Source organism: Theobroma cacao, chromosome 2 (assembly GCF_000208745.1).
Source record: "Theobroma cacao cultivar B97-61/B2 chromosome 2, Criollo_cocoa_genome_V2, whole genome shotgun sequence".
Taxonomy (NCBI): domain Eukaryota; kingdom Viridiplantae; phylum Streptophyta; class Magnoliopsida; order Malvales; family Malvaceae; genus Theobroma; species Theobroma cacao.
This window is the reverse complement of record NC_030851.1, coordinates 387,142-413,482: the sequence shown is the minus strand read 5'-3', so window position 1 is coordinate 413,482 and position 26,341 is coordinate 387,142. Positions and strand designations below refer to the sequence as shown.

Genomic DNA, 26,341 nt, shown 5'->3' with positions numbered 1-26,341 from the left:
TACATTGGATTCATCTCTTGACTTCTCTTTTTAATTTCGAGTTGGAATACATTGTACATTAATTAAGAACAAAGCTAAAATTCATTACACAAATCAGTTCTGGAAAGAAAGAGAGCCAAAAGCTACTATCAAAAAAAATATGGTAAAACAGAACACAACTTTGACATCTTACTGTATTGACAATACGTGCACCATTTCCAAACACAAAGAAAAAATAGAAAAGTCCTAACATGAAACTTCACACCACAAAACAAAATGAAGAAGAACTACAGTGAAACCACAATCTTATCCGCACCACATCTGACTGTTACAACCACCGAGCACAAAACATTGCCTCACAATATTATCCACGATGAATTTAGTTGAGGAATCCGAGAATGCATATGATAGAGTTCCACCTTCCCAATAAATCTCCAAAGTTTGTCAACATCGCCAAAATAATCCGATGAATTCTTAATCTCATCGAAGCGTAACAACTTGTGGAATCTGACTCGATGACTAACTCACCCATGAAGAAGATGTAAATATTTGTAGTACGATTTTTACTTAAATAAGCTCAGGAAATTTTGAATATTGAATGGATAGCAAGTTGGATAGATAACAAATTCATCACATTTCTCAAGCTGGTAAATGATCTTGTTAGATTTAATGTTCAAAGAACTTAGATTAAGAAAATTTATATTATATATTGAAACTTTAATATCAAGTTAGACAAATAATAAATTTATCATATTTTCCCAACTACAAATAAGTTAAACAGATAATATTGTCAAATCTAATCTTCAACGTTTTGATTGCTTGTAAGGAAATGTTATTTGATTTTGATGGAGTTTTTCTTTTGTTTTAATTTTGCTATATTTACTTCAATTTCATCGTACCACAAACTTTGATAAATAAGACGAAAGGGTACTAAATCTATCTATCAAAGCTTTTTTGGGCAAAATGGTGAGCCACCATGCACGTTGTAGATCTTGATAAAGGCGTAAAGTCACATGGATTACAGGAAACGACCTTGACACTGACAACTCATTGAAGATTCTTACAACTCTCGAGCAACGTTATAAAGGATTAGCTTTATGACCAAATACAATAATCAATGCCATGCCAACCCCAAAAATGGAAGCTGGTTCAATCTCAAAGTGAATTTGGATGGAGCAACCATCGTACAAGAAGAGGAAAGGGTTCTTCAAAATTAACTTGCAATTTCTTTAATATTAACTTGCAATTTCTTTTGCAAATAATAGATCTAACGACTTCAAAGTCACACTTCATAATGCCAGCGCATTATGATCTATAGAACCTACAACAGCCACACAATTATTTCGTTATGTTTTTTGGCTGCAAGCCTGCCCCGCCATCGCCACCTATTCGCATTATTTGGTCGCAGTAAAATCCATTTCCATCAATTTCTTGTTTGTTATCACATATTACTAGCATGGTGCTTTTCTAACAATTTATACCTTCAGTTTTTCATCAATAACTCAGACATGTTTCTAATTACACTGTCAAGAAACAAAATTTTACAACTATAATATAATACTTACTACTTGCCATATTTACACAAATCCACATCTCGCTGTCCATGTACATTTACAATCATTATCATTTAATCCTAAAATGTCACTTTTTGTTTATTGATAATATATAAAATTTATATACTGATAATACATTAAATATAAATAAAAAATTATATTTAATAGAAATTACCTTCGTTTTGTTCCAAATAAGGAGTAACACTACATGTCAATGTCTAATGAGTTATGAACCATGTGCATAGATACTAACCCATCAACAGTCGTGTGAACTAAGACCTCAAATAGAAAGCTGAAAAATGTTGCTTCAAACAATTGTTTTTTACATATCCATCAATCAGTACACACTATTAATACTCCATGTTCATATTACTTAGCAACAAAGCAAATACTGAATTTGTGGGTTTTAATTTCTCTTAAAGAACTACTTTAAACCATATAATAACATAATAGTTTAAAACCATAAATAGAGATTATAGAGAAAGCAAGGGGGAGGTGGTGTAATAATTAACAAACAACAACAGTATAAGACAGGAGAAACCAGATTAATTAAAATCTCCTCCAGCAGGAAGATTATTACTTTTGTTCATGCATCACCCAGTGCTTGCCTTTCTTCCTTCTCCCTAGCGACAATTTGACTGCAAAATGAGAAAAGAAAATACCTTGTCAAGTGAGGAAACTAAAGGATATCATAATCAACTTTGCAGCCACAGGCCAAAAGAGCTTCTAATGAACAAGTTACAAACAAGTTTATTCAATAATGTTCCATTCTCACTGTATTTTGCAAATAACAAAAGCTTGATTAGCGGAAACAAGATTTAATTATTATTTGCATAGTTTCGAAGCAAATAACAAAAGCTTAGCGGAATAAACAATATCTAATTATTTGCTTAATATGAAAGCAAATAACAAAAGCTTAAAGGAAACAATATCTAATTATTTGCTAAATATCAAGGCTAATAGAGTTGGGAATATCATATACAAGCTTTTCTCTTTTGTTAAATAACTTCGGTTAAATTTGAAACTTTACGCTATGACAAGCACAACATGAAAATTGAAATTCAAGGATGATCATTGGACAACAACTAGAATCAAATAATTTCAAACATAAAAAGAATTTCTTCCTCTTTTGGTTTTTTGTTTTAGGTATATCAAAAGCAATTCTAAACAAATATTCGAAATAAATACTTACTAAAGAAGCATTAATGTCACAAAACATTTGAATTAACACAAAACTATAGCAATGCATACCAAATATATATAAGATTCTTTGATTCAAGGACTAATTATCTATCGGCTTTATTTCTTTTTTCCAGCAAACATAAAGCATATCACACATGATACCTTGTTCCATCACTCAATAAATTATGCTTTTTCCTTTTGTGATTATCCTTTTCTTTTTTTTCATTTTTTTATCTTTGCAAATTCTTGTAGAGGCTTGATCATGCAAAGGGAAGAAAAAAGAAAGGTACCCAAGCAACTGAGTAAGATTGGCAGCGGTGGCAGAGTCACTCTCTTCCCTTGCCTTCAATATTCTGAACATGAGAACTAATTTGATCTGAGTTCTAGCACTTTGTTGGATTATGAACTTAGTTTCTTTCTTCAACTGTTCGCACTCAGATTCAATTGCTTCAAATTTTTCACGAACTTGCCTCTGCCCGTCTCGAATACCCTTCTGTTCCTCGCTGATCTCTTCCATTTCTGTTTTCAACCTCTTAAACCTTTCCTGCATGCCCTTCATCCCATTCTTTCCCTGTCCAAATCCAATCAAAAATTAATTAATTAATGTTCAAGTAAACCAATATGAACAACGCTGTACTAACAAATACCCTGAAACGATGGACAATTGTTAAATGGTGCATGTCGATTCCACCAGAGCTATCGATGGGAATTAGAGAGAATCCGATCAAGCACAAAATTTCTTCATAAGGAAAAGAAAAGATTGCAAGAAGATGAAAGATCTTATCCATTACCGTTTTTGTTTGCAATTTCAAGCCTTTCTTGGCGATTGGTTTCTTGTGATGCCTGTGAAGACGACAACGCATGGAGAAAGGAGCCATCTCTAAAGAAGTTGCTTTGAATATATCAAATAAAAGTTTTAACCTATTTTTATAGACTGGTCAATACTTTTGAAGGAAGGATTTCATAAACTAAATCATAATTAAATATCACACTCATTAACTAACAAAATCGAACGAAGTAATTTATAAAAAACTGGGTGCTTGTAAGATTTAGAAGAGCATCCCGTGATGTGTTATGGTCTAAGAGTTCAGATGCTGACCAATTAGCCCAACAATTATAAACCAATCAAAATAGGCAGCTCAAGAAGGCAAGCAACCCAAGTAAGCTAGGTTAGATATAGATTTACTAGATTAGATTAGCATTTGGATTTAATTTGAATATTATCTCTCTAAATTAAATCTCTCATCTTATCTTATTTTATCCCTATCTTGTAATTTAATCTTGTCTAACAAAAAGGATCATTAACCTATAAATAAACCCTTTTCCTCATTTGTAACACTCCAAGAGAAATACAAAATATTATATTTATCAAAAGCTCTATTTCTTCTTTTTTCTTTTGCTTCTGCTATTTTGTGGGTATTAAAACTTAATTAAGCCCTATTTTCATAGTTTAAGGAAACACAAGATTAGGCTTAAAAAAATTATTATTTTATATTATATTATTTTTAAAAAATTATTTATTTTAATTTTTTTTATATTCTCTCTGTTTTATTATATTCGTTTTTGGTTAATTTTTTTATCAAACAAACTTAACTTTAGAATTCTTATCAAAATTATAAACTATTTATAATTTTAATTTTATATAATATTTTTCAAAATTATTAAAATTAAATTAATTTGACCAAAAATAAAACATATCCTTTCAAAATAAAAAATAAAATGAGACAAAAAGAAAACAAATTAATTTTTTTAAAAGAGAATAATATATTTGTATATTAAAAAAATAAAAGTAAAAAATTTACAAAGATAAAAAGTTAACCTTATTTATTTAATTTTGATAAATCTATATGAATTTTTATTTCATCATCTATATGAAAGTAATTGAAAGAAAATTGAAATGCAAGACGTGTCTAGTTCACCTACAAAGAACTTCCATTTTTCCATTGCATCATTCGAAGAACTTTCATATTTCCATGTGTCTTAACTCAAAAATTAAGTATATCATAACTTTAAACATTATCGTTTTAGGAAAGAAATATATCAAAATAATTAAATCAAACATTATCATTTTAGGAAAGAAATATATCAAAATAATTAAGTTTGGCTAGAAAAATTAAAATTATTTTTTAATATCAAGAATCATACCGTATCACAAGATAATAAAAAAAATTAAAATTAATTATAAAAAACATTTATACATGTAAAATAAAAAAATAAAAAATATTTTTTAAAAAAATTAGAGATTATATGGCATTAATTGAAAAATGGATTTTTTTAATTTAAATTGTCAATGTATTTCGTTATAATATATATTTTTAAATAAAATATGCATTTTTCATTTTAATTTATTAATTAAAAATTAAAAAACATATAATGTTGAAATCAAAAGGGAATTCAATTTTTTTAATATTTTTTGTTAAAAATTTAAAGATTGAAACTCATAAAAAATAGTTTTTCATGTTTCAACTCAAAAAAATAAAAAATAAAATTTGTAATAATTAGTTAAAATTAAGCTTGTACAAAATGTATCAATTATATTGTATGATAAATACGAATTGTTTTTTACTGATATCGTATTATTTGTATTTTATGTATCACATATCGTATGATATTTTACATATTACGTATTGTATGATATTATTAACTATGTACCAAAGTAATTCAAAAATGTGAGCAAGATGGGGTTGTTTGATTGATTAGGTTAGCTAAAATGAAGAGGGAAGAGCACGAAATTGTCCAGAATAAGTTGTGCGGTTTTGTGGAAGCTCTCTGTCCATCGAACAATATCGATGGTACTTGAAATGTTGAAGTTCTAGAATAAAAAGTTTACGGAGCAATGAGAGCACAACAAGAATATCAATTTCAACTTTTAATGCAATTTCTTGAACATTTAAGTAAAGAAGGTGTTGAGATCAATGACACACTAAATGACTTGTTGCAACGTTTTAATGCATCATAAAAAGAAACAGCTGTAAAGAACACACCCACTAAAACAAAAGAGCAAGATAATAAAATTCAACTTTATCTTGACAAGTCATGAATTTAGTGTTGGAGTATTTTTAAAATGAAAATATGAAAAATTGTAAATGAAAAGTTATATTTTTTCATATAAAAGTTGTGACTATTAGAGTCACATAAATGGAATTGAATTCTAGGTGATTTTCATATGAAAAGTTTTGTTTTTTGGTAAAGTGACATTTGAAAAAACATAAATAGTACACTTTGGATAAGTTAGGTCAGGATTTGTTGCCAATCATTTATTGTGATACATCAAAAAATCAAGAGTAAAAGAAATTCAGAACCCTTACTTTTGAGGGTTCAATTGCTTTAGGTGATCTAGTAAAGCAATAGATAATGGATTTACAAAATCAATTAAGATGATAGTAAACATGTTTAAAAGTGTGAAACCCTCCTGCCAATTATTTACATTCAAATAGAATTTGGAAGATTTATGTATCATGAATAATTTTATCGTTTATAGTCTTACAGATGTTTAGAAGCGTGGAACAGTCCTACCAATTCCTTACACATTCAAACAGAATTTGGAAGATTTACGTCATAGAATTTTATAAAAATACTCATAAAAGTAGAAGAGATGGTCTATGTGTTGGGTAGAGGGCTGACCACATCCCAACTCAAGAAGCAACTTAACAACATATGCTAGATTTTTTTTTTAATATTTGGAGAAAGAGATTTAAATTTTACTCTTTAAACAAGAATCAGGTACCAACTAATAAGTAAAATATTTGAATATGCCAAATTGTTGTTGATGTATTGAAAGAAATACAAACAAGTGAATATGCCAAATTTTCGTGCAGGTTTGATACAAGCTCCAATGGAACAACTATCTTACAAGAAAGGAAAAGGGTTCTTCGCTCCCAATGTAGGTCTAAGGACTTTAAAGTCACACTTCATAATGCTAATGCATTATGAGATCTACATAAGCTAGCACAGCACCCCACAATTATTTGTTGTTTTTTTGCTGTAAGCCTATCATGCCGTCGCAACCCTACTCACATTATTTTTGTCATTGCAACCACCGTTTCCATCATTTTTCTCAATTTTAGTTGAACATTTTTTTAAAAATCAACAAGAGAATTTGGTGTAAAAATCAATCTTTGCATGTCTTTCCACTATGTATTTAGTTCAAATAAATCCTTGGTGAGTGCTGAGAATATGAATTAATCTAAAATCTAAACCATCATTAAGTTTTTCATCAATAATTTAAACGTCAAAATAATAGAACTTTATGAAGGTGTAAAAATTCTTCAAAATAAAGTATCTATTTTTTAGAGTTTTTAATTTTTAATTTTATATATGAATGAGATAACAATATATTTTGAAATCGAAAATTTAGTTTATTGGTTGATGCATCATTCTTATCTAAAAAGTAATATTCGAATTCTTTTTCTCTAATTAAAAAAAAAAACTATACACTGACAAAGGCACCAAATATAATAAAAAATGAGATGTTCAATACTGAAATTACCTTTGTTTTGTTCCAAATAGAGAGCAAAATTACATGTCAATGTCTTATGACTTATATGAACCATGTGTATATATACTAACATATCAAGAGTCATCTGAACTAAGACCTCAAATAGAAAAGTGAAAAATGTGGGCCCAAACGGTCGTTTTATATATATCCATCAATGAGTACAAACTATTAATACTCTAGGTACACATTACTTAGCCACAAAGCAAATACTGAATTTGTGGGTTTTAATTTCTCTTAAAGAACTACTTTAAACCATGTAATAGCATAATAGTTTAAAACCATAAGTAGAGATTATAGAGAAAGCAAGGAGGAGGTGGTACAACAACTAGCAAACAACAACAGTAGAAGACAGGAGAAACCAGATTAATTAAAATTAAAATCTCTAGCACTAGATGAATGGAAATCCTCTGCCCCTATATTCTGCCCCTTTTCTTGCCACGTGTCTCTTAGATAAAGTCTTTTTTAAACCTTGTTTAACCATATAAAAAAAGTTAGTTATCGACAGCTTTATTTTTGGCCGGCTTTATTGAGTTTATAAATTCGGTTGTAATAGAATAATTTATAAATTGTAAAAATTGTATAACTTGTGTTAGATTCAGTTGGGGAGAGAGAGAAAGAAATGAAATTGCAAATCAAAAAATTGCAGAGTTTACATGCTGTCAACTCAAAAAAATTAAAATTTATAAGATAGCAAGAAAACTAAAAATACAATCCAGCAATTCAAAAATCCAAAATCTACAAAACAACATAAAACTCGACAAAGCACTCGACCTTTCCCTGTATAATTTTTTGAAAATGAAATAGAGTCCCAAATTTCTTGAATTAAAAAGAACAAAAATTTCCAATTTTCAAACCCTCTTAGCTCTTCTAGCCCCAGATTTCCTTCTAGTGCCAATCACAGATGACTGGTTGTTGACAGCAAGAGGAGGTTTCTTATTTTCTTTGCTCATACTTCTAAGCACGTGCCTAGGAGTTTGAGTCTTGTTCCTCTCCACGGAATAAGCAGCAATCGCTGACTTCCTCAAGCTCTCCAGCTTCTTCAAGGCTCTTTTGTGTAGAGACCTCAAAAGTAAAGGTGCCGTTAACTAAGGTCTTTTATATGCTTAAACAAAGTTAAACACACCCTAATCTAAGACACGCGACAAACACATATGAACGGGGCGGGGAAAGGGGCAGAGGCTTTCCATTCCCAGCAGATCATGAGGAAGTTTATAACTTTTGTTCATGCATCACTCAGTGCTTGCCTTTCTTTCTTCTCCCTAGCAACAATTTGACTGCAAAACGAGAAAAGAAAATAACCTTGTCAAGGGACGAAATTAAAAGGATAGCATAATTTATTCAATAATGTTAAGAAAACTTCTTTGAAAGAACGTAAACAATATCTTAATTGTTTGCTTTATATGAAAGCAAATATATACAGTTGGAATCACATCTGAAACAGGCTTTTCTCTTTTCTTTATGCACATCTTACTTTAGTTAAATTTGAACCTTTACGCTAAGCAAAGTATGACAATCACAACATGAAAATTGAAATTCAACGATGATCATCGGATAACAACTGGAATCATAATAACTTCAATTAATTGGCATAAAAAGAATTTCTTTCTCTTTTCTTTTTCTTTTACGTGCATCGAAAGCAATATATTCTAAACAAATATTTGGAATAAATACTTTTCTAAAGAAGCATTAATGGCAGAAAACATTTGAATTAACACAAAACTATAGCAATGCATACCAAATATATATATAAGATTCTTTGATTCAAGGACTAATTATTTATCAGCTTTATTACTTTTTTCCAACAAACATAAAGCATATCACATGATAACTTGTTTCCTCCATCACTCCATTAGTAATCCTTTTTTCCTTCTGTGATTGTCCTTTTTTTTTAATTTTTTCCCGAATTAATCATTTTTTCCTCTTTTTTATCTTTGCCATTCAAATTAGGAGGAAATTCTTGCAGAGGATTGATCATTCAAAGGAAAGGACAAAAGAAAGGTACCCAAGCAACCGAGTAAGGTTGGCAGCGGTGGCCAAGTCGTTCTCTTCCCTTGCCTTCATTATTCTGAACATGAGAACTAATTTGACCTGAGTTCTAGCACTCTGTTCGATTATGAAGTTGGTTTCTTTCTTCAACTGCTCGCACTCAAATTCAATTGCTTCAAATTTTTCACGAACTTGTCTCTGTCCTTCTCGAATACCCTTCTGTTCCTCGCTGATCTCCTCCATTTCTGTTTTCAATCTCTCAAACCTTTCTTGCATGCCCTTCATCCTATTCTTTTTCTGTCCAAATCCAATAAAAAATTAATTAATGTTCAAGTAAACCAATATGAACTACACTGTTCTCACAAATACCCTGAAACGATGGTGCATCGATTGCATCAGAACTATCGATTGGAATTAGAGAGGACCCGATCAAGTACAAATTTTCTTCATGAGGAAAAAAATTAAATGGCAAGAAGATGGAAGATCATATCCATTACCATTTTCGTCTGCAATCTCAAGCGTTTGTTGATGATTGATATGTTGTGATTCTTGTGAAGACGACCACGCATGAAGAAAGGAGCCATCTCTAGAGAAGTTGCTTGGAATAATATCAAATAAAAGTTTTAACCTATTTTTATAAACTCCTCAACACTCTTAGTAAGAGAATTCATACACTCAAGTCATAATTAAAAACCCCACTTACATCTGTAAGTTCTTTCATAAAAATCGAACGAAGTCTTTCGAAAAGGACTCAAGCTCGCAAGAGGCATCGTGCGATACTCTTTAAGTTTCAATTATTGATTTATATTTTTTTTATTTTTTAAAAATAATATTTAAAATGTTTTTATTTTAATTTTTTTATATTCTCACTGTTTTGTTATATTTGTTTTCTGTTAATTTTTTTATCAGACAAACTTAACTTTAATACTTTTTATCAAAATTATTAAATATATTTAGAATTTTAATTTTATATAATATTTTTAAAAAAATATTAAAATTAAATTAATTTAACTAATAAAAACAATTAAAATGAGAAAGAAGAATATAAATTATTTTTTAAAACAGTACAATATATTTGTATATTTAAAAAAGTTAAAACTTTACAAGGATAAAAGTTGAGCTTATTTATTTAATTGTTGAGAAATCAATATCAATTACTACTTATAACATATTTAAAAGAAAGTCTCAGTAAAAATTTTAAAATGAACCACGTGAAGAGCAGAGAAAGTGAAAGAGAAAAGATATTGAAGAAAAAGAGAAAAAGGAAGTGATGCAAGGAGATCAGAGTTTACAGTTGAAGCACAGAGAGGGGGTGCAAAGAGGCCCGTGTGTTGCACACGGGTCAGACATAATTAAAGATCTGTTTATGATTGAGGTCACCGTCGCTTGCATGCACGACGACAAGTGTTGGGTCGATCAGGTACGGGTCAGCGTCCTTGTCAGTTGTCACCACCACCGTCCATGGCCGTCGGCTGCAAAGGCCCTAGCTCAATTTTTCAATCATTCGAGGTTAGTATATATCAAAAAGGCATAGCATAGCTTTAAACATTATTATCATTCTAGCGAAGAAATATATCCAAATAATCAAGTCTAGGTGAGACTTGTTCACGATTTGAATATATGTTTTTGATTGGTTTGTGATATATTAAACAATTATATTTACTTGATTTTAATTTTATAATATATTTAAAAATTAAATAAATTAAAATCAATCAAAATTTTAAAAATTAAAATTCAATTCTATTTATAAATATTTTTAATTTTTTTTAATGTAAATGTTTATCGAATGGTACGTCATTAGATACTTTCAAGTGAATTTTTTTTCATTAGTTCAATTACTTGAACTATGATAATTCTTTTAACCATTTAATTAGCACAATGAACTTGGTTTGAAAAAATTGTATTTAAAATTCTAATTCTTAAATTCTATAACAAAAGTAATTTTGTAGTCTAACTATTTTTTTTTTGAAAGTCGTTATTTTCTAACTTGTTGTGCACTGCAAGTTTGAAATTATCATCAGGCAAAGACTTTGATGGCACAAACGAGAACTGGGCAAATAGAAACTGTACAATTGTCAAAAACACCCAGCCTCCAAGTCAACAGTGACGTTCGAAGTAACCCGTCCAGGTACTCGAAAAGCATTGAAGAGGGCGACTGAGAAAAATCAAAAAACCTAGATTATCCTGATTTTACATGGGTCCAAAACATTCCATTAACACCTCCAAAAATCAAACCAACAAATTCGAACCTAGCAAGTCCATCCAAACAACTGATGAGACATGAAAACGATCCGCATAGGGGAGCTCACACCTCATAACCAACAAAAGCATTCTCATCAGGAAAAATAAAAAACCTATCAACTCGGCTCTTTGAAAGAACAAAAGTTAGTTGACCCCAAAAACCCATCAAAGCACTCAGCATTAAGACCCTTTTTGACGATCAGCCTTGAATCCCCAGGGCTTTTCATTCCCACGTCATGAAATCGAAGCAATTTGACATGTGGAATAAATTAAAGAAAATGTTGCGCGAGCTTAGCTTCTATCTGCCGAACGTTAAGAAGCTTCAACCATTGGGATCGAATTAACGTGAATGTATTAACATGAAAAAAAAAGAAAAATAGAAAGGAAACTTACATAACAGGAAATTGTAGTGTGCTGGCCAGAGGTGGATTCTTCCTATCTTGGACAGTCTATATATATATTGAAACAGTAGTCTGCTACTCGAGTAGTGGTAGCAGTACAACAACCCAAAGAAACTATCTAAACTACACAAAACAGAGCATTTTGCTCATAAACCAGGAAAAGGCAGTCGATACAAAAGCAGCGCTGCCATAAAACAGAACCCAAAGATATCAAGAAGAAACAACCCAAGTAGCCATCAACAAGGAAGAAAGCAACGCAAGTAGAAAAACCAGGCCGCAAGCAGAGAAGCCGGCAGAGTGAAAAGCGAAACTGCATGCAACAACCAAACCAAAGATAATCAACGAAAAAAGGCTTTGGACAACACTACCCGACAGCTTTGGACAACACTATCCTGGACAGTACGTAGCTGTGGTTCTTTTTGCTCATGAGGTTCTTATGTTGTGTATGCTTGCTTGGATTAATCCTTTTTGGCTTCATTGCGTCCGCTTTGATTCTGGAGGCTGCAAATGCAGTTAGACTAATTAGGCAAGGCCGAAAGGCCTGCACTGATTTCTGTTTGCATGTCTCTCGGGAATGGCTCTGTTGTGAGATGGGAAATAGAATGTTGCGATCAGTTTCTACATGCTTTGACACGGTGCATCCAGTGCTATATTGGTGTACGAAGATGATGCTTTAATTCTGCTTTTGGTTAGCAAGATATAAGTGGGTATAGGTGACCATTTTTGCTTAAATGTAGCTAGGATGCTCCTGGGATTTTTTTTTTGGGTCTTCTCAGGAATTGTTTATATTCCAGTAGGAAGTTTGATCCCCTAGGCAACTTGATCAGTTCTATTTTCTGGTTCTTCCTCTTCTCAAGCAGGTCAAGCAACGGCAGGGAACATTATGCCTTCATGTGCTGGCTGTCACACTGCCACTGGATAGTTTTTGTATACTTTTATGTGAAATGAAGTGAACAGTTGCCTAAAAAAAAAAAAAAGGAAAACATTAACAGGTTCAAGCTCATCTCTCTCTTTCAATCATCTGACGCTTCCGACCAGATCCATAGGGCATGAACGCCAGGATGGCGGTAGCCATGCACACACATGTAATCGCCAACGATTGCTTTTACTCTCTATCTATCTCCTTCAGCTCAGCCAAATGAGTTCTGGTTAGGAGTTCCTTCAGCTAAAATTCTCTTCCCAACATCAACCGGTAAACTTGTCTTCACTTCCGCTTTTCCTGGAAAAGCCTTGTGCTTGTGGTTTTTGGCCTTCATTAATTAAATTACTTAGCGAATCTTGAATTCTCATCACTTTCATTTCGTCAATGAAAAATTAAAGTCTTCAAAAAAATTAGATAATAAATTCTTTCAAGGTGGCTGCTGATAATTTTATGATATAGAGTTATTTTGATTTAATTTTGATAATATTTTAACTTAGTTCTTGTAGTAATGTATAAAAATTAGTATGTTTTATTTAATTATTTTAAATTAGTTAATTTGGGTGAGTCAATATAATCTTAGTTAATTTTAGGATTAATTTGGTGTTAATGTGATTAAGATAGATTGTTGATGATTTATTTGTGCTTTTATAGGTTTAATGAAAGAAGGAAACCAATTTTGAGGTGCAGACCTTCATTACACATATTTTGATATTTTGGTTATAACACTCTCTACAGAGCTCCAAATGAGATTATTTTTAAACAATTCGAAAGATAAGATAAAAAACTATAACTTTTATGTTTACCACTTTACACAGTTCGGCCTGGAAGGTGATCAAAATTTTTGTCAAAGTTGGAGCATTGCAGCAGTCCTAGAACAATTACGATTTCTGTTAGAGAAAATTATGAGGAATAGCCTTTCTTGATAAGGGTGTTTCAAAAATAACTATCAAAATAAATTTAACTGTTTTTAACCATATTTAATTATGACTTGATAAAAATACCCTTGAAACTATTTCAAATAAATTAAACCATTCATCACAATTTTTCTCCATTTGTGCTTCCAATTTCTCTCTCTCACCATCCCACTCTCTCTAATTTTATCAATTTCTCTATTTGACATTCATCTGTTATGCTCTCGATTTTTCTCTCTTGCGCTTTCAGATTTCTCTTTCCTACACTTTCAAGGCACCAAGCAAAGGTTTTGATGTGCTTGGGTGGGTGGCTATTTGGAAAATTTGATTTTTAAGCATTTTAGATAAAACTAAAAAAGTAGAAATGATCATACATGCTTAAAATAGCTTTTAATCAGATTAATTCAAGACCTAGATACCAATAAACTCTAGAATTTGAAATTTATAAATTTAGGTTTTCAAAAAAGAAAATTTTCGATTTTTAGTCGAAATAGGTGTTTTAGATAATAAAATTTGTGTTTCGATTTATAAAAATATGTTAGAAAAACTTTAATCTATGCCAAATTGTTAAAAAAACAAAAAAAAATGAAAAGAGTTGACAAGATTTGAAGTTTTGGTTTATAAGTAACAACAACATTTTAGGCATTAAAGTGTAACAAGATGTTTTTAAATATAGCGTGTAACAACAATATTTTTTTAACATAACCTGTAACAACAATATTTTTTTTTCAACATGGCGTGTAACAACTTTTTTTAACCATGACATGAAACATATTTTTGTACATGACTTGAAATAATAGTATTTTTTTTCAACCAAGCAGTTAGAAACCAAGCAAAATAGGTAGCTAAGGGAGGCCAAGCAACCCAAGCAGGCCAGAAAACAACCTCAGCCCAAGTAGTATAATCTGATTTGGACTCTTGAATTTGCTAAAGTATATCTAAGTTTAAAAGTAAAGTTACTAGATTAGATTAAGATTTGAATTTAGTTTGAACATTATCTTTTCAAATTAAATTTCTTGTCTTATCCTATTTTATCCTTATCTTGTAATTTAATCTCATCTAACAAAAGGGCCATTAACCTATAAAAGTGCATTTCTCCTCATTTGTAACACACTCCCAGAAAAATACAAAGCTCTTTTTCTTTTTCTTGTCTTTTGCTTCTGCTATTTTGTGGGTTTTAATACTTACTTAAACTTTGTTTTCAGAGTTTAAGGCTGCACAAGGTTAGATTTAAGTTCCAACACATTACAATTGGTATTAGAACCAAGGTTCGAGGAAGAGGAAGATGGCATTGATAGAGGACCAGTCCATATCAATCTAAGAGGTTACGGAGACCAGAAAGGTTTGCTCTTAAAGACCAAGTAGCTAGAATGGAGGTGGCCGTGGGAGAGACTAGAGACAAAATAGAGGAGCTCAAGGCCAACATGGATGAGTTAAGGTCCAAAGATGATGAGCTTCGTGGGGAGTTGCATGAGATGGTGGAGATGCTAAACCATCAAGATGTGGCATTGGAGGAGCTGGTCGAGTCATTACGATAAAAGGTATATGGGTTTAAGGACAAGCTCATCACACTAAAGGCAACCATAGGAGGTGGTGCCCCAACCGCTCAGTTAGGGACTCATTTAAAGGTGCTTAAGCTCAAGGAATTCAAAAGTAAAAGAGATACTTCAAGGTTATAGGCATCACGGAGGATGCTCTACAAATTAATTCCACAACCATGTATTTGGTAGACATCACCTTACTATGATGGAGATGTAGGTGCGATAAGAAGCTTAAGGGAGAGACCATCAACATTTGGGCCGAGTTCCAGATAAAGTTCCAAAAATAATTCTACCCTAAATACACAAATGATGAGGCTCGTGGAAAAATTAAAAGGCTTGCCCAACAAGGTGAGGTAAGAGAATATGTAAAATAATTTTCTAAATTATTATTACAAATTAACGATCTTAGTAAAAAGGAGGCATTCTTTCTTTTATGGATGGGCACAAACCATGGGCCAAGTTGGAATTCCAAATGAAAAATGTGCATAACGTCATAGAGGCTATGACTGTGGCGGAATCATTGGTGGATTTGCACAAGTCCAACAATAAGCCTTTTCTCTCTAAGCCCAAGAAAAATGGCAAGGAAGAGAAAAAGAAAGAAAATGAATCAATGGAAGCGGTTGATGAAAAATCACCACACTATTAGACCAGGGCAAGTGTCAAGTGAAAAGGCAAAGAAAGGAAGCATCTCAAATGTTTCTTATTTGAAAAACTGCACTCGACGAGGGAGTGCCCCATGCATAAAAAGCTCTTAGCCATCGTGATGGACAATGAGGGTCCAAGCAATGAAAGTGACAATCAGTGTGTAAAGGGACCCAATGAGAAATCACACTTGGGGAGTTTAGTGTTACACAAGGAAAAAGAGAAAGACCAATGCAGTGATAGAGACACCCGTGGCCAAATGAGCCAAGGATTGCATTGAAATTAGGTAATGTCATGTTGCACTTAGGGGAGCAACAAACGACAATGAAATGTCGTATGGTCCAAGAGAGACCAAGATTAGTGGAGATGGGATTGCCACAAACTAGGGTCAGGAAACCCAAAACATGGGCACAAAATCGTCTAGACCTGCCAAGCACTCATGAGACCAAAGGGTAAAGGTAAAGGAGGATTGGTCCACAACAAGTGCCCAAAAAGACAACGCATTCCAAAAAAGTGTGCAAAAGCCAAAAGTGCACAAAACAAGGTCATTCAAGGCAAAGACGTGCGAGAGGACAACCGCAACATAACAGTGCATTTCTCAACAACAAGGTCGTTGCTAGATTGAATGGGAGAGGATGTCATAGCTTAAGAGTTCGGACTAGTCCATGCAGGCTAATTAGCCCAACAAACAACAACCCAAGCAAGCTAGGCAGCCCAGATAGGCTAAACAATAAGGCTAGCCCATGTAGTGTAATCTAATTTGAACTCTTGGATTTACTAATGTATATCTAAGTTTAGATGTAGATTTACTAGATTAGATTAGGACTTGGATTTAATTTGAATATTATCTCTTAAAATTAAATCTCTTATCTTATCTTATCCCTATCTTATAACTTAATCTTCTTTAACAAAAGGGGCCATCAACCTATAAATAGGCCCCTTATCCTCATTTGTAACACACTCCTAGAGAAATACAAAGTATTTTATTTCTCAAAAGCTCTCTTTCTTCATCTTTTCTTTTGCTTCAACTATTTTATGGGTTCTAAGGCTTATTTAAGCGCTCTTTTTAAAGTTTAAAGTTGCACAAAGTGAGGCTTAAGTTCCTACATGTGACATGATGCTTTTAGTTTCAATTATTGATTTATATTATTTTATTCTTAAAAAAATTATTTAAAATGTATTTATTTTAATTTTTTATACTCTCTCTGTTTTATTATATTTGTTTTTTGTTAATCTTTTAATCAAACAAACTTAACTTTTATAATTCTTTATCAAAATTATAAATATTTAGAATTTTAATTTTATATACTATTTTTAAAAAATTATTAAAATTAAATTAAGTTGACCAAAAATAAAAAATCTTTTCAAAATAAAAAAATGAAACAAAAAGAAAATAAATTAATTTTTTTCTAAAGAGAACAATATATTTGTATATTTTAAAAAAAATAAAAAGTAAAAAGTTTACAAGGATTAAAGTTAACCTTATTTATTTAATTGTTGACAAATCTATATGAATTATTTTTTTCATCATCCATATACTACCAAAACTCAAGCTTTTTCTAATGTATTTTCAACGAAAAATTTCGTTGGAAAAAGTACATAATTTTATCAGAAAAAGTAAATAATTTCGTATGCTGTATTGCTTCAATTCCATTAGAAAAGATTAAAATATCGACAGAATATTTCATTGAAAATGCTTTTTGACAAAATTTCATCAAAAATTTCTAACGAAATTTCATTTGAAATATTTTCCTACAATTCTGTTGGAAATTTCTCATGAAATTTTCCATTCAAAAAGTAATTCCAATGGAATTTCATTGAAAATTTCCTATAGAATTTCCGTTGGAAATGTTTTTCCATCGGTAATGCATTTTCAATGAAAATTTCCTATCCATTGGAAATTCATTACAAACGAAAACTTCTGTGTGAAATTTTTACCAAATTTTGTCAGTGGTGACTAAATTATCAATTGACATCCACAATTCACATCTAAAATTTATAAAAAAAATACAGATTAAAATCTAAAATTTAAAGTCAAGTTCATACAATTAAAAGTCGTCATAAACACACAATATCTAAAATTGTCAAATAAATATAAACATAAAGTTAAATGTGCTATTATAATCTTAGACCACGCCTTCTGCCTCATCTGAACTGCCTTTTAAGACTGAGCCCTCCGCGTCTGAACCTCCATTGGAGGCAAATGTTTGCCTCGCAAGCTTTTGTCCCCACCTTTGCTCCTCAACAATCTTCCTCCTCCTGTACCACAAACTGAAATGCAAGAGCTCTTCATGATGGAGATAATGGTGGCCTTGCATGCAAGACAATAGGTGTTGATGTCAAGTCACCAATGAAGCAGCGTCCTTTGTCAGGTGTCACCACCACGATCCATGGCTACATTATTAGTTCACCACCAAAGAACTTCAATGGGCCCTAGCACAAATTTATTGCGTCATTCAAGGTGCCCTAACCCAAAAAATTAAGCCATAGCATAACTTTAAACAATATCATTTTAGGAAAGAAATATATCAAAATAATCAAGTCTAGGTTAGACTTGTTCATGAGACATGTATTAACGAACTTTGCAAGAAATTGTCCTCAATCTCATAGTTTAATCATAACATTACCGAAGCCTAGTTTTTAAATTGAGATACATATCGTGTATCAAAATTTTATTTTTTAGTATCAAGTATCATAAGCTATGATAAAAAATATTAAAATTAATTATAAATAACATTTATACATGTAAAATAAAGAAAAAATCTTAAAAAATATTATATCTTTTAACAAAATTGAAGATTATAGGGCATAAATTGAAAATATAGATTGTTTTTAATTTCAATTGTCAATATATTCCTTAATAATATATAGTTTTAAATAAAATATATATTTTTCATATTAATCTATTAATTAAAATTTAAAAAACACTTATCATGTTGAAATCAAAAGGGAATTCAATTTTTTTAATATATTTTTGTTTAAAATCTAAAGATTGAAACTCATAAAAAATAGTTTTTAATGTTTCAACTCAAAAAATAAAAAATAAATTTTTTTTAATACAAAAAATCAATTGTATTGTACGATACACCTCGTATTGTAAGACATGTATGGCGTATAGTACAATATGTTTTTTATACTTAATCAAATATGATACGGCTATAGATACATATCGTTTTTTACTAATATCGTATCATATCGTACTATACGTATCGCTTATCGTACGATATTAATAACTATGTACCAAATTAATCCAAGAATGCAAGCAAGAAAGGGTTGCTTGGTTGATTAGGTTGTCTAAAATGAAGAGGGAAGAGCACGAAATTGTTAAGAACAGGTTGCGCAGTTTTGTGGAAGCTCTCTGTCCATTGAACAACATTGGTGGTACTCGGAACGTTGAAGTTCCTTTGTTGGAACAAGAAGTTTGCAGTGTGATGAGAGCACAACAACAATATCAATTTCAACCTTTGATGCAATTTCTTGAACGTTTGAGTTAGAAAGGAGTTGAGATCAATGACAAACTAAATGACTTGTAGCAATGTTTTGATGCAACAAAAAAAGAAACGATTGTAAAAAACATACCCACTAAAACAAAAGAGCAAGATATTAGAATCCAACTTTGTCTTGACAGTCATGAATTTAGTGTTGGAGTATTTTCATAATGAAAACATGAAAAATTGTAAATAAAAAGCTATATTTTTTCATATGAAAGTTGTGACCATTATAGTCACATAAATGGAATTGGATTGTAGGTTATTTTTCATATGAAAAGTTATGTTTTTCAGTAAGGTGACATTTGGAAAAGCACCTTTAAATGCAAAAGTTATGAGACATTTGGAAGTCTATTTAAAAGATTTGTTATCAACCATTTATTTTAATACATCAACAAACAAGATAAGAACAAAAAATCAAGAGTAAAGGAATTATTATGTTCTAAACAAAATTTAGAAAATAAATATAAACACTTTGAATTCTCATCCTCTACCAAAAATGACCAAATTCCTTATAGTAAGCTCTCTAAGTTTAAACAACTTTGCAACCATAAAATAGAGTCTATTAAAGGCACATCTTGAAGTCAATTTTACTAGTTCTTTTGAATTCGAATTAAACTCCATTTGCATCTAAATTTAGAACACCAACTTTTAAGGTCTCATACAATTACTTTTTTTTTTAATTGGGGGAACGGAGATTTGAACTCTACTCTTTAAACAGGAGATCATGCACCAACCAATAAGCCATACGGTTACTTGATCTAGAAGATTTACACATTATGGATTTCCAAAAAAGAAAGTTTATCGAGTTATGAAGATTTACAGACTATACACAAAAGGAAAGCTCCATGAATGGTTTATAGCATTGTTAAGGATTCTTTGGTCAATGAGGGACTAAAAGACTTGCACCATCGTTTTCATGTCACAAAAGAAAGTGCAAAGGAAGTGTGAACGTTCCTACCAATTCCTCACATTGAAATAGAATTTGGAAGATTTATGTATCGTAAACAAAGGAAGAGTTCCTCTTATTGTTCATAGTCTTACCGATATGAGCATTGATGAACCATTTGTGACTTTTGATGGGATTTTATCAAAGGCGAATTTTACAAAAAATACTCAAAAAAGTAGAAGACATGGTTTATGAGTTGATTAGAGGGTTGACCACACCCCAACTCAATGAACAACTCAACAACATATGCCAGATTATTGTTGATGTATCGAAAGAAATACAAAAAAGTGGTTAAGAGTTTCTAGTTAAGAGTATGTTTGGAAGTTATATGGAGACCAAGAAAGGGAATGGCACCAAAAATCAAGAGTTAAGTGGTTTTTAAAGGGGATAGGAACACTCGATTTTTTCATACTATTGCCTGTTTTAGGAGAATGACAAACTATATCTCTTAAGATACTATAATAGGTCAAACTATATTTTCTTGATTTTGTAAGCTCATTGACTGGTAGCAAATTTTAACTAAATGTTGGAATGGTACACTTATAAATCATCATGTAATATCAATCATCCTATATGATATGTTACTTATTGGGTATGTCAGAGTCGAAATTGATGCGAGTGTTAATGAAAATTTATAAGATGATGCAAGTTATTAATTTTTGTAAATCATGGCCATCCTTGAGTAATGTACTATCTCCAAACATGAACTTCTGATTGGGACAAATTTTTGGCTAACTTTTATAAAAGAGTTTGTTCTTTACTTCGAAATTCTCCTATTTATCCATTTGCAGACATTCGATAACATTCTGTAACTCAAACCTTAATTAATATAAAGATTATTACCTTTCAAAAAAAATATCACAATGATCCTAAATGGACGATTCCAATATGCAAAACATTGACCTTTATCTTATTTAGTAATTGAACAATAACATTTTGAATTATGAAAAAAAACTTTGCTAGTCAATGGCACTTGTGTCTAGAATCGAAGTGTTATAATCAATCAATGAACCATTTTCAGTCTGTACTTGACTTACAATAGAAACATTCAAAATCACAAAATAATTTCAAATATTCATATTGATTCTATTATTCTGAACATGCTAGAAAATATATATAGCGAAAATTGAAATAGAAAAAAAATTGTAACATCCCATCTCCCGAGAAGTAATGTTACGGAGATATTTTGCCCACTAAGATAAATTTTGGTTATCGATGATGTGAGAAGACATGTGGAAGTAGAGGAGTTGACATGGGAATAAAATAATATTTTAATAATTAGATAATAATATAATATTAAAATAATATTAATTTATTGATTATGGGAGAATAAAAAAAATAATATCAAAAGCCGATCTCAAAGTTAGGTTTAGTCGAAGTAGGGGAGAGTAAGTAAAGGATGAAAAGTTTGAAGGACTAAAGTGTAAATAATGAAAAGTTAGAGAATTAATGGGCAATTAACCCAACATGTTTTTATTTATTTATCTATCTATTTATTTGTTCCACTTTTACACTAATGCCACCTTGTTTGGCAGAAAATACATGTAAATATGGGTAAAAAAGAGAGAGAGAGAGAATATGCATGCAAGAATAAAGAATGAAAGTTGCATGGGATGGAATAAGAATACATGAAAAGTAGTCCAAGCATGCAAAGGTAATGGAATAAAGAAATATAAAATACATGCTAGTGGGGGAACCAAAGGTTGCCGCCCGTGTGGGAGTGCGGTAAGCATGCAAGAAAGTAATTTCCTTTGGCCAATGCATGTCTACCAGTGAAGCTTCACAAGGAACAAGGAAATATTGGATGGCAAATAAACATCCATGTGATCTGCCAATTGCGGAAGAAAGAGATTTACAAAAGATAAAAAAAAGGCATTGTGCATTTTTATTTCCAACTCTAGACCAATCATTAATCATTGTGTTAATTGTGGTGTGCAGGAACAAGCGGATAATTTAGCAGCCAGGGAAGTTGCAGAATCCATGGGTCTTGCCAACCCTAACTTACCATAAATTGGGCAAATGCCCAATGTCAGAAGTTAGCGACGACAGAGAGTTATCCAAATGTGTGATTTAATATCTACAAGGTTGTATATTCAATTTTCTTTTGCAGTTATATATATGGAATGAACCAAGAAGACACCTGTTAGGATAGTCTTGAATTGTGATTTAATTAGAATTGTTTAATTCTAATTAAATTAGTATACTTTATAAAATACTTTTTAAATCTAGTTTGACTAGAATAATAATTCCTAATTCTATTAGGATAAGATTCCTAATTATATTAGGATAAGGTTATTGTATTTGATACTATAAAAGGACCCTATGGGTTAAAGAATAATAATCACCTAGATTTAGAGAGAGTGATTTAGGTGTACGTGGGATAAGGGTTATGAGTTTGAGACTGTTCTTGTAATCTCTTGATTTTTCCTCTTAGTGGATTTTTCTCTGTTGCTGTGCCCGTGGACGTAGGTCATCAAAAGACCGAACCACGTAAATTCTTGTGTTCTTGTGGGTGTGCTTGATTTCTTTATTTTTTTATTCTATTGATTTGGTTAGATCTTGGGCAATTCTTTAGAGATAATTCCGCAATTTCCCAACAAACCGGTATCAAAGCTTCAAGGTCTTGGGTCAATCTGAATCTCGTTATGGCAACTTCGTCGACCAAGTATGAAATTGAAAAATTTAATGGAAGAAACGATTTCAGCCTGTGAAGTGTTAAGATGCGCGCATTGTTAGTGCAACAAGGACTGTTGAAGGCACTGAAGGAAAAAGAGTATCTTCCTTCGAATTTATCTGATGGTGTGAAAGATGACCTTATGAAGAAAGTACATAGTGTTATTCTCCTTGCTTTATCTGATGAGGTGCTAAGAGAAGTCACGGATGAAGAATCTGCTGCTGCAGTGTGGCTTAAACTCGAAAGTATTTATATGACTAAATCCTTGACGAATCGACTTTATATGAAACAACGATTGTATACTCTCAAGATGAGTGAAGGTACGTCCGTTAATACCTACATTAATGAATTTAATAGAGTTATTCTTGATTTAAAGAATATCGATGTTAAAATTGAGGATGAAGACCTAGCCCTAATTCTTCTATGTTCTTTGCCTCCATCGTATGAAAACTTCGTGGATACTATATTATATGACCGAGACACTCTCACTTTCGAGGATGTAAAAGCATCTTTAAATTTCAAGGAATTGAAGAAGAAAGTTGGTGGTATCCGGAATGAAAATCAAGCAGAAGGTTTGGTTGTGAATAGAAGAAAAGATAGAGAGAAGGGTATAGACAAAAAAAGTAAATCTAGAACAAAAGGAAAAACTTGCTGGAATTGTGATCAGAAAGGGCACTTTCGTCAAGACTGTACCAAATTCAAGGATGATGAAAAGATCAATAAGTCTGAGAATACTGCAAACGTGGTTGGAGATGACTTTGATACTTTTGAGGAAACTGATAATGTTCTTGCAATTACTAATGGTAACCTAATGGATACATGGATCTTGGATTTGGCTTGTTGCTTTCATGTATGTCCTAGGCGTGATTAGTTTACAACTTATCAATCTGTTAATATGGGCACTGTACAATTAGGAGATGATTTCTCTCTCTCAGTTGTTGGGATTGGCACAATTCAAATCAGGATGTTTGATGGTATGGTAAGAACACTTGAGGTAAAACATGTCCCTAACATGAGAAAGACTTTAATATCCTTGAGTTTGTTAGATAAGAAGGGCTACAAATATAGTGGCCAAGATGGTGTCTTGAATGTATCTAAAAGAGCCTTAACTATCATGAAGGGCAAGTTATCCGGTGACCTTTATTGTCTAGTGGGAAACACGGTCATTGAAAATGTTTCTGTGGTCTCATCTAATGATCCTGAAGATAATGTAACACGTTTATGGCATATGAGATTTGGTCATATGAGCGAGAGAGGGATTAGAAAACTAAGTAAGCGTAGTTTGCTATGTGGTCAAAATAGTGGAAAGGTAGATTTCTGTGAGCAACATAGAGTGAAATTTAGCACTAAAACTCATAGAACCAAGAGTACAGTAAACTACATCTATTTAGATTTATGGGATCCTTCTTCGGTGGCATCAAAAGGTGGATCATTATATATGTGGATCTTTATCGATGATTTTTCATGAAAGGTGTGGACATATTTTCTAAAGGCTATGAGTGAAGTGTTAACCACCTTTTTGCATTGAAAGGTATTGATCGAGAAGCAGACAAAGAAAAGGATCGAGAGCTTTCGAACAAACAAAGGTTTGAAATTTTGCAAAGGTGAGTTTGGTCTATTCTACAATAATGAAAAAATCATTAAATATTGCACTGTCGTCAAAACACCACATCAAAATGGTATTGTAGAATGGATGAAGAAAACACTTCTAGAGAGAGCAAAATACGTGTTCTCTAATGTTGGCCTAACTAAAGTATTCTGGACAAAAGCTATCAACAAGGCTTGCTACTTGATAAATCGGTCTCCATCAACTGCAATTGAATTTAAGACTCCCAAGGAAGGTTGGTCTGGTAAGCCCGCTGATTACTCTATATTGAGAGTGTTTGGTTGTCCTGTTCATGCTCATGTGAGTGATGGTAAACTTGAGTTAAGGGCGACGGAGTGTATATTTTTAAGCTATGCATATGGGGAGAAGGGTTATCAGTTGTGGTGTACTGATTGTAAGTTCCTCAAATTTATGGTGAGTCGGGATGTTACCTTTGACAAGTCTGCATTACTTCGTGGGATAAAGTCTAGAATTGCAAACACATCAGACCAAGAAGTTGGCAAGCAGGTGGAGCTTGAAATCAATGCTCTTGTGACAGTACGGAATGATAGTGAAATCTAAAAAGAATTGCAAGAGGTACAAGAATTGGTATCTCAACAAAGCATTACTTGTATTGATGGTGATTTTGATTCTTATATTTTATCTGTGAAAGTAGAGATTGATGAGCCTTACTTTTATCATGAGAAAATTACATATGGCGAGTCTTCTCAATGGCTAACTGCTATGAATGAGGAGATTGAGTCTTTACACCGAAATCAAACATGGGAGCTTGTGAAACCACCTAAAGGCCAAAAAGTTGTAGGATGCAAATGGGTCTTCAAGAAAAAGGAAAGGATCTTAAGGGTTGAAAATGCTAGATTTAAAGCACGACTTGTGGCAAAGGGGTATGCACAAAGAGAGGGAATTGACTATAATGAAGTATTCTCTCCTGTCGTGAGGCATAGTTCAATCCGCGTGTTGCTTGCTATAGTGGTATATTTTAACTTTGAGTTGGAGCAACTTGATGTCAAAACAGCTTTTTTACATGGTGAGCTTGAAGAGCGGATCTACATGTAACTACTTGAGGGATTTGTTGTTCCAGGTATGGAAGATTGTGTATGTTTACTTAAAAAGTCATTATATGGCTTAAAAAAATCTCCTAGGAAATGGTATAAAAGGTTTGATATGTTCATGGAGGCACATGGGTACATTAGAAGTGTACATGATGGTTGTGTCTATTGTAAAAGGCTTTCAGATGATTCGTTTATCTATTTGTTGTTGTATGTGGATGACATGCTTATTGCTGCCAAAAGTATGTCAGACATTGATGTTTTAAAGGAGCAGCTTAGTGGTGAGTTTGAGATGAAAGACTTAGGTGATGCAAAGAAAATATTGGGTATGAAAATTGTCAGAGATAGACGAGCATCGAGATTATGTTTGTCACAAAAGAAATACATTCAAAAGGTACTAGAACGTTTTGGAATGCAAGATGCTAAGTCTGTGACTACTCCATTGAGACTACACCTAAAACTTTCAACTGATTTATCACCACAAACGGAGGATGAGAAGGAGTACATGACTCGTGTTCCTTATGCTAATGCAGTGGGTAGCATTATGTATGCTATGGTATGTACTGGGCCTGATATTTCACATGCTGTTGGTATGGTTAGTAGATTCATGGATAAACCAGGAAAAGGACATTGGCAAGCTGTGAAGTGGATCTTTCAATATTTAAAAGGCACTATAGATATTGGCTTAGTATATGAAGGAGGTGCAAACACTAGTAGAT

The 26,341-nt window shown here is 32.0% G+C and overlaps 1 protein-coding gene across 3 annotated transcripts; it reads right to left on the bottom strand.

Annotated features, from left to right (window-relative positions):
* LOC18607042 lies at nt 1,799–9,975 on the bottom strand. Of its 3 annotated transcripts, none has more exons than XM_018116559.1 (3): nt 9,696–9,975; nt 9,215–9,495; nt 1,799–2,170 (listed from the first exon to the last, which is right to left on the bottom strand). In XM_018116559.1, the coding sequence occupies exons 1-3, from the start codon at nt 9,780–9,782 to the stop codon at nt 2,119–2,121; spliced, it is 420 nt and encodes a 139-aa protein (XP_017972048.1). In that variant the 5' UTR covers nt 9,783–9,975; the 3' UTR covers nt 1,799–2,118. The 3 variants fall into 3 exon arrangements, with proteins under 3 accessions (XP_017972048.1, XP_007041065.1, XP_017972047.1); XM_007041003.2 differs by lacking the exons at nt 9,215–9,495; nt 9,696–9,975 and adding exons at nt 3,005–3,285; nt 3,506–3,833 and having other exon boundaries at nt 1,807–2,170; XM_018116558.1 differs by lacking the exon at nt 1,799–2,170 and adding an exon at nt 7,908–8,486.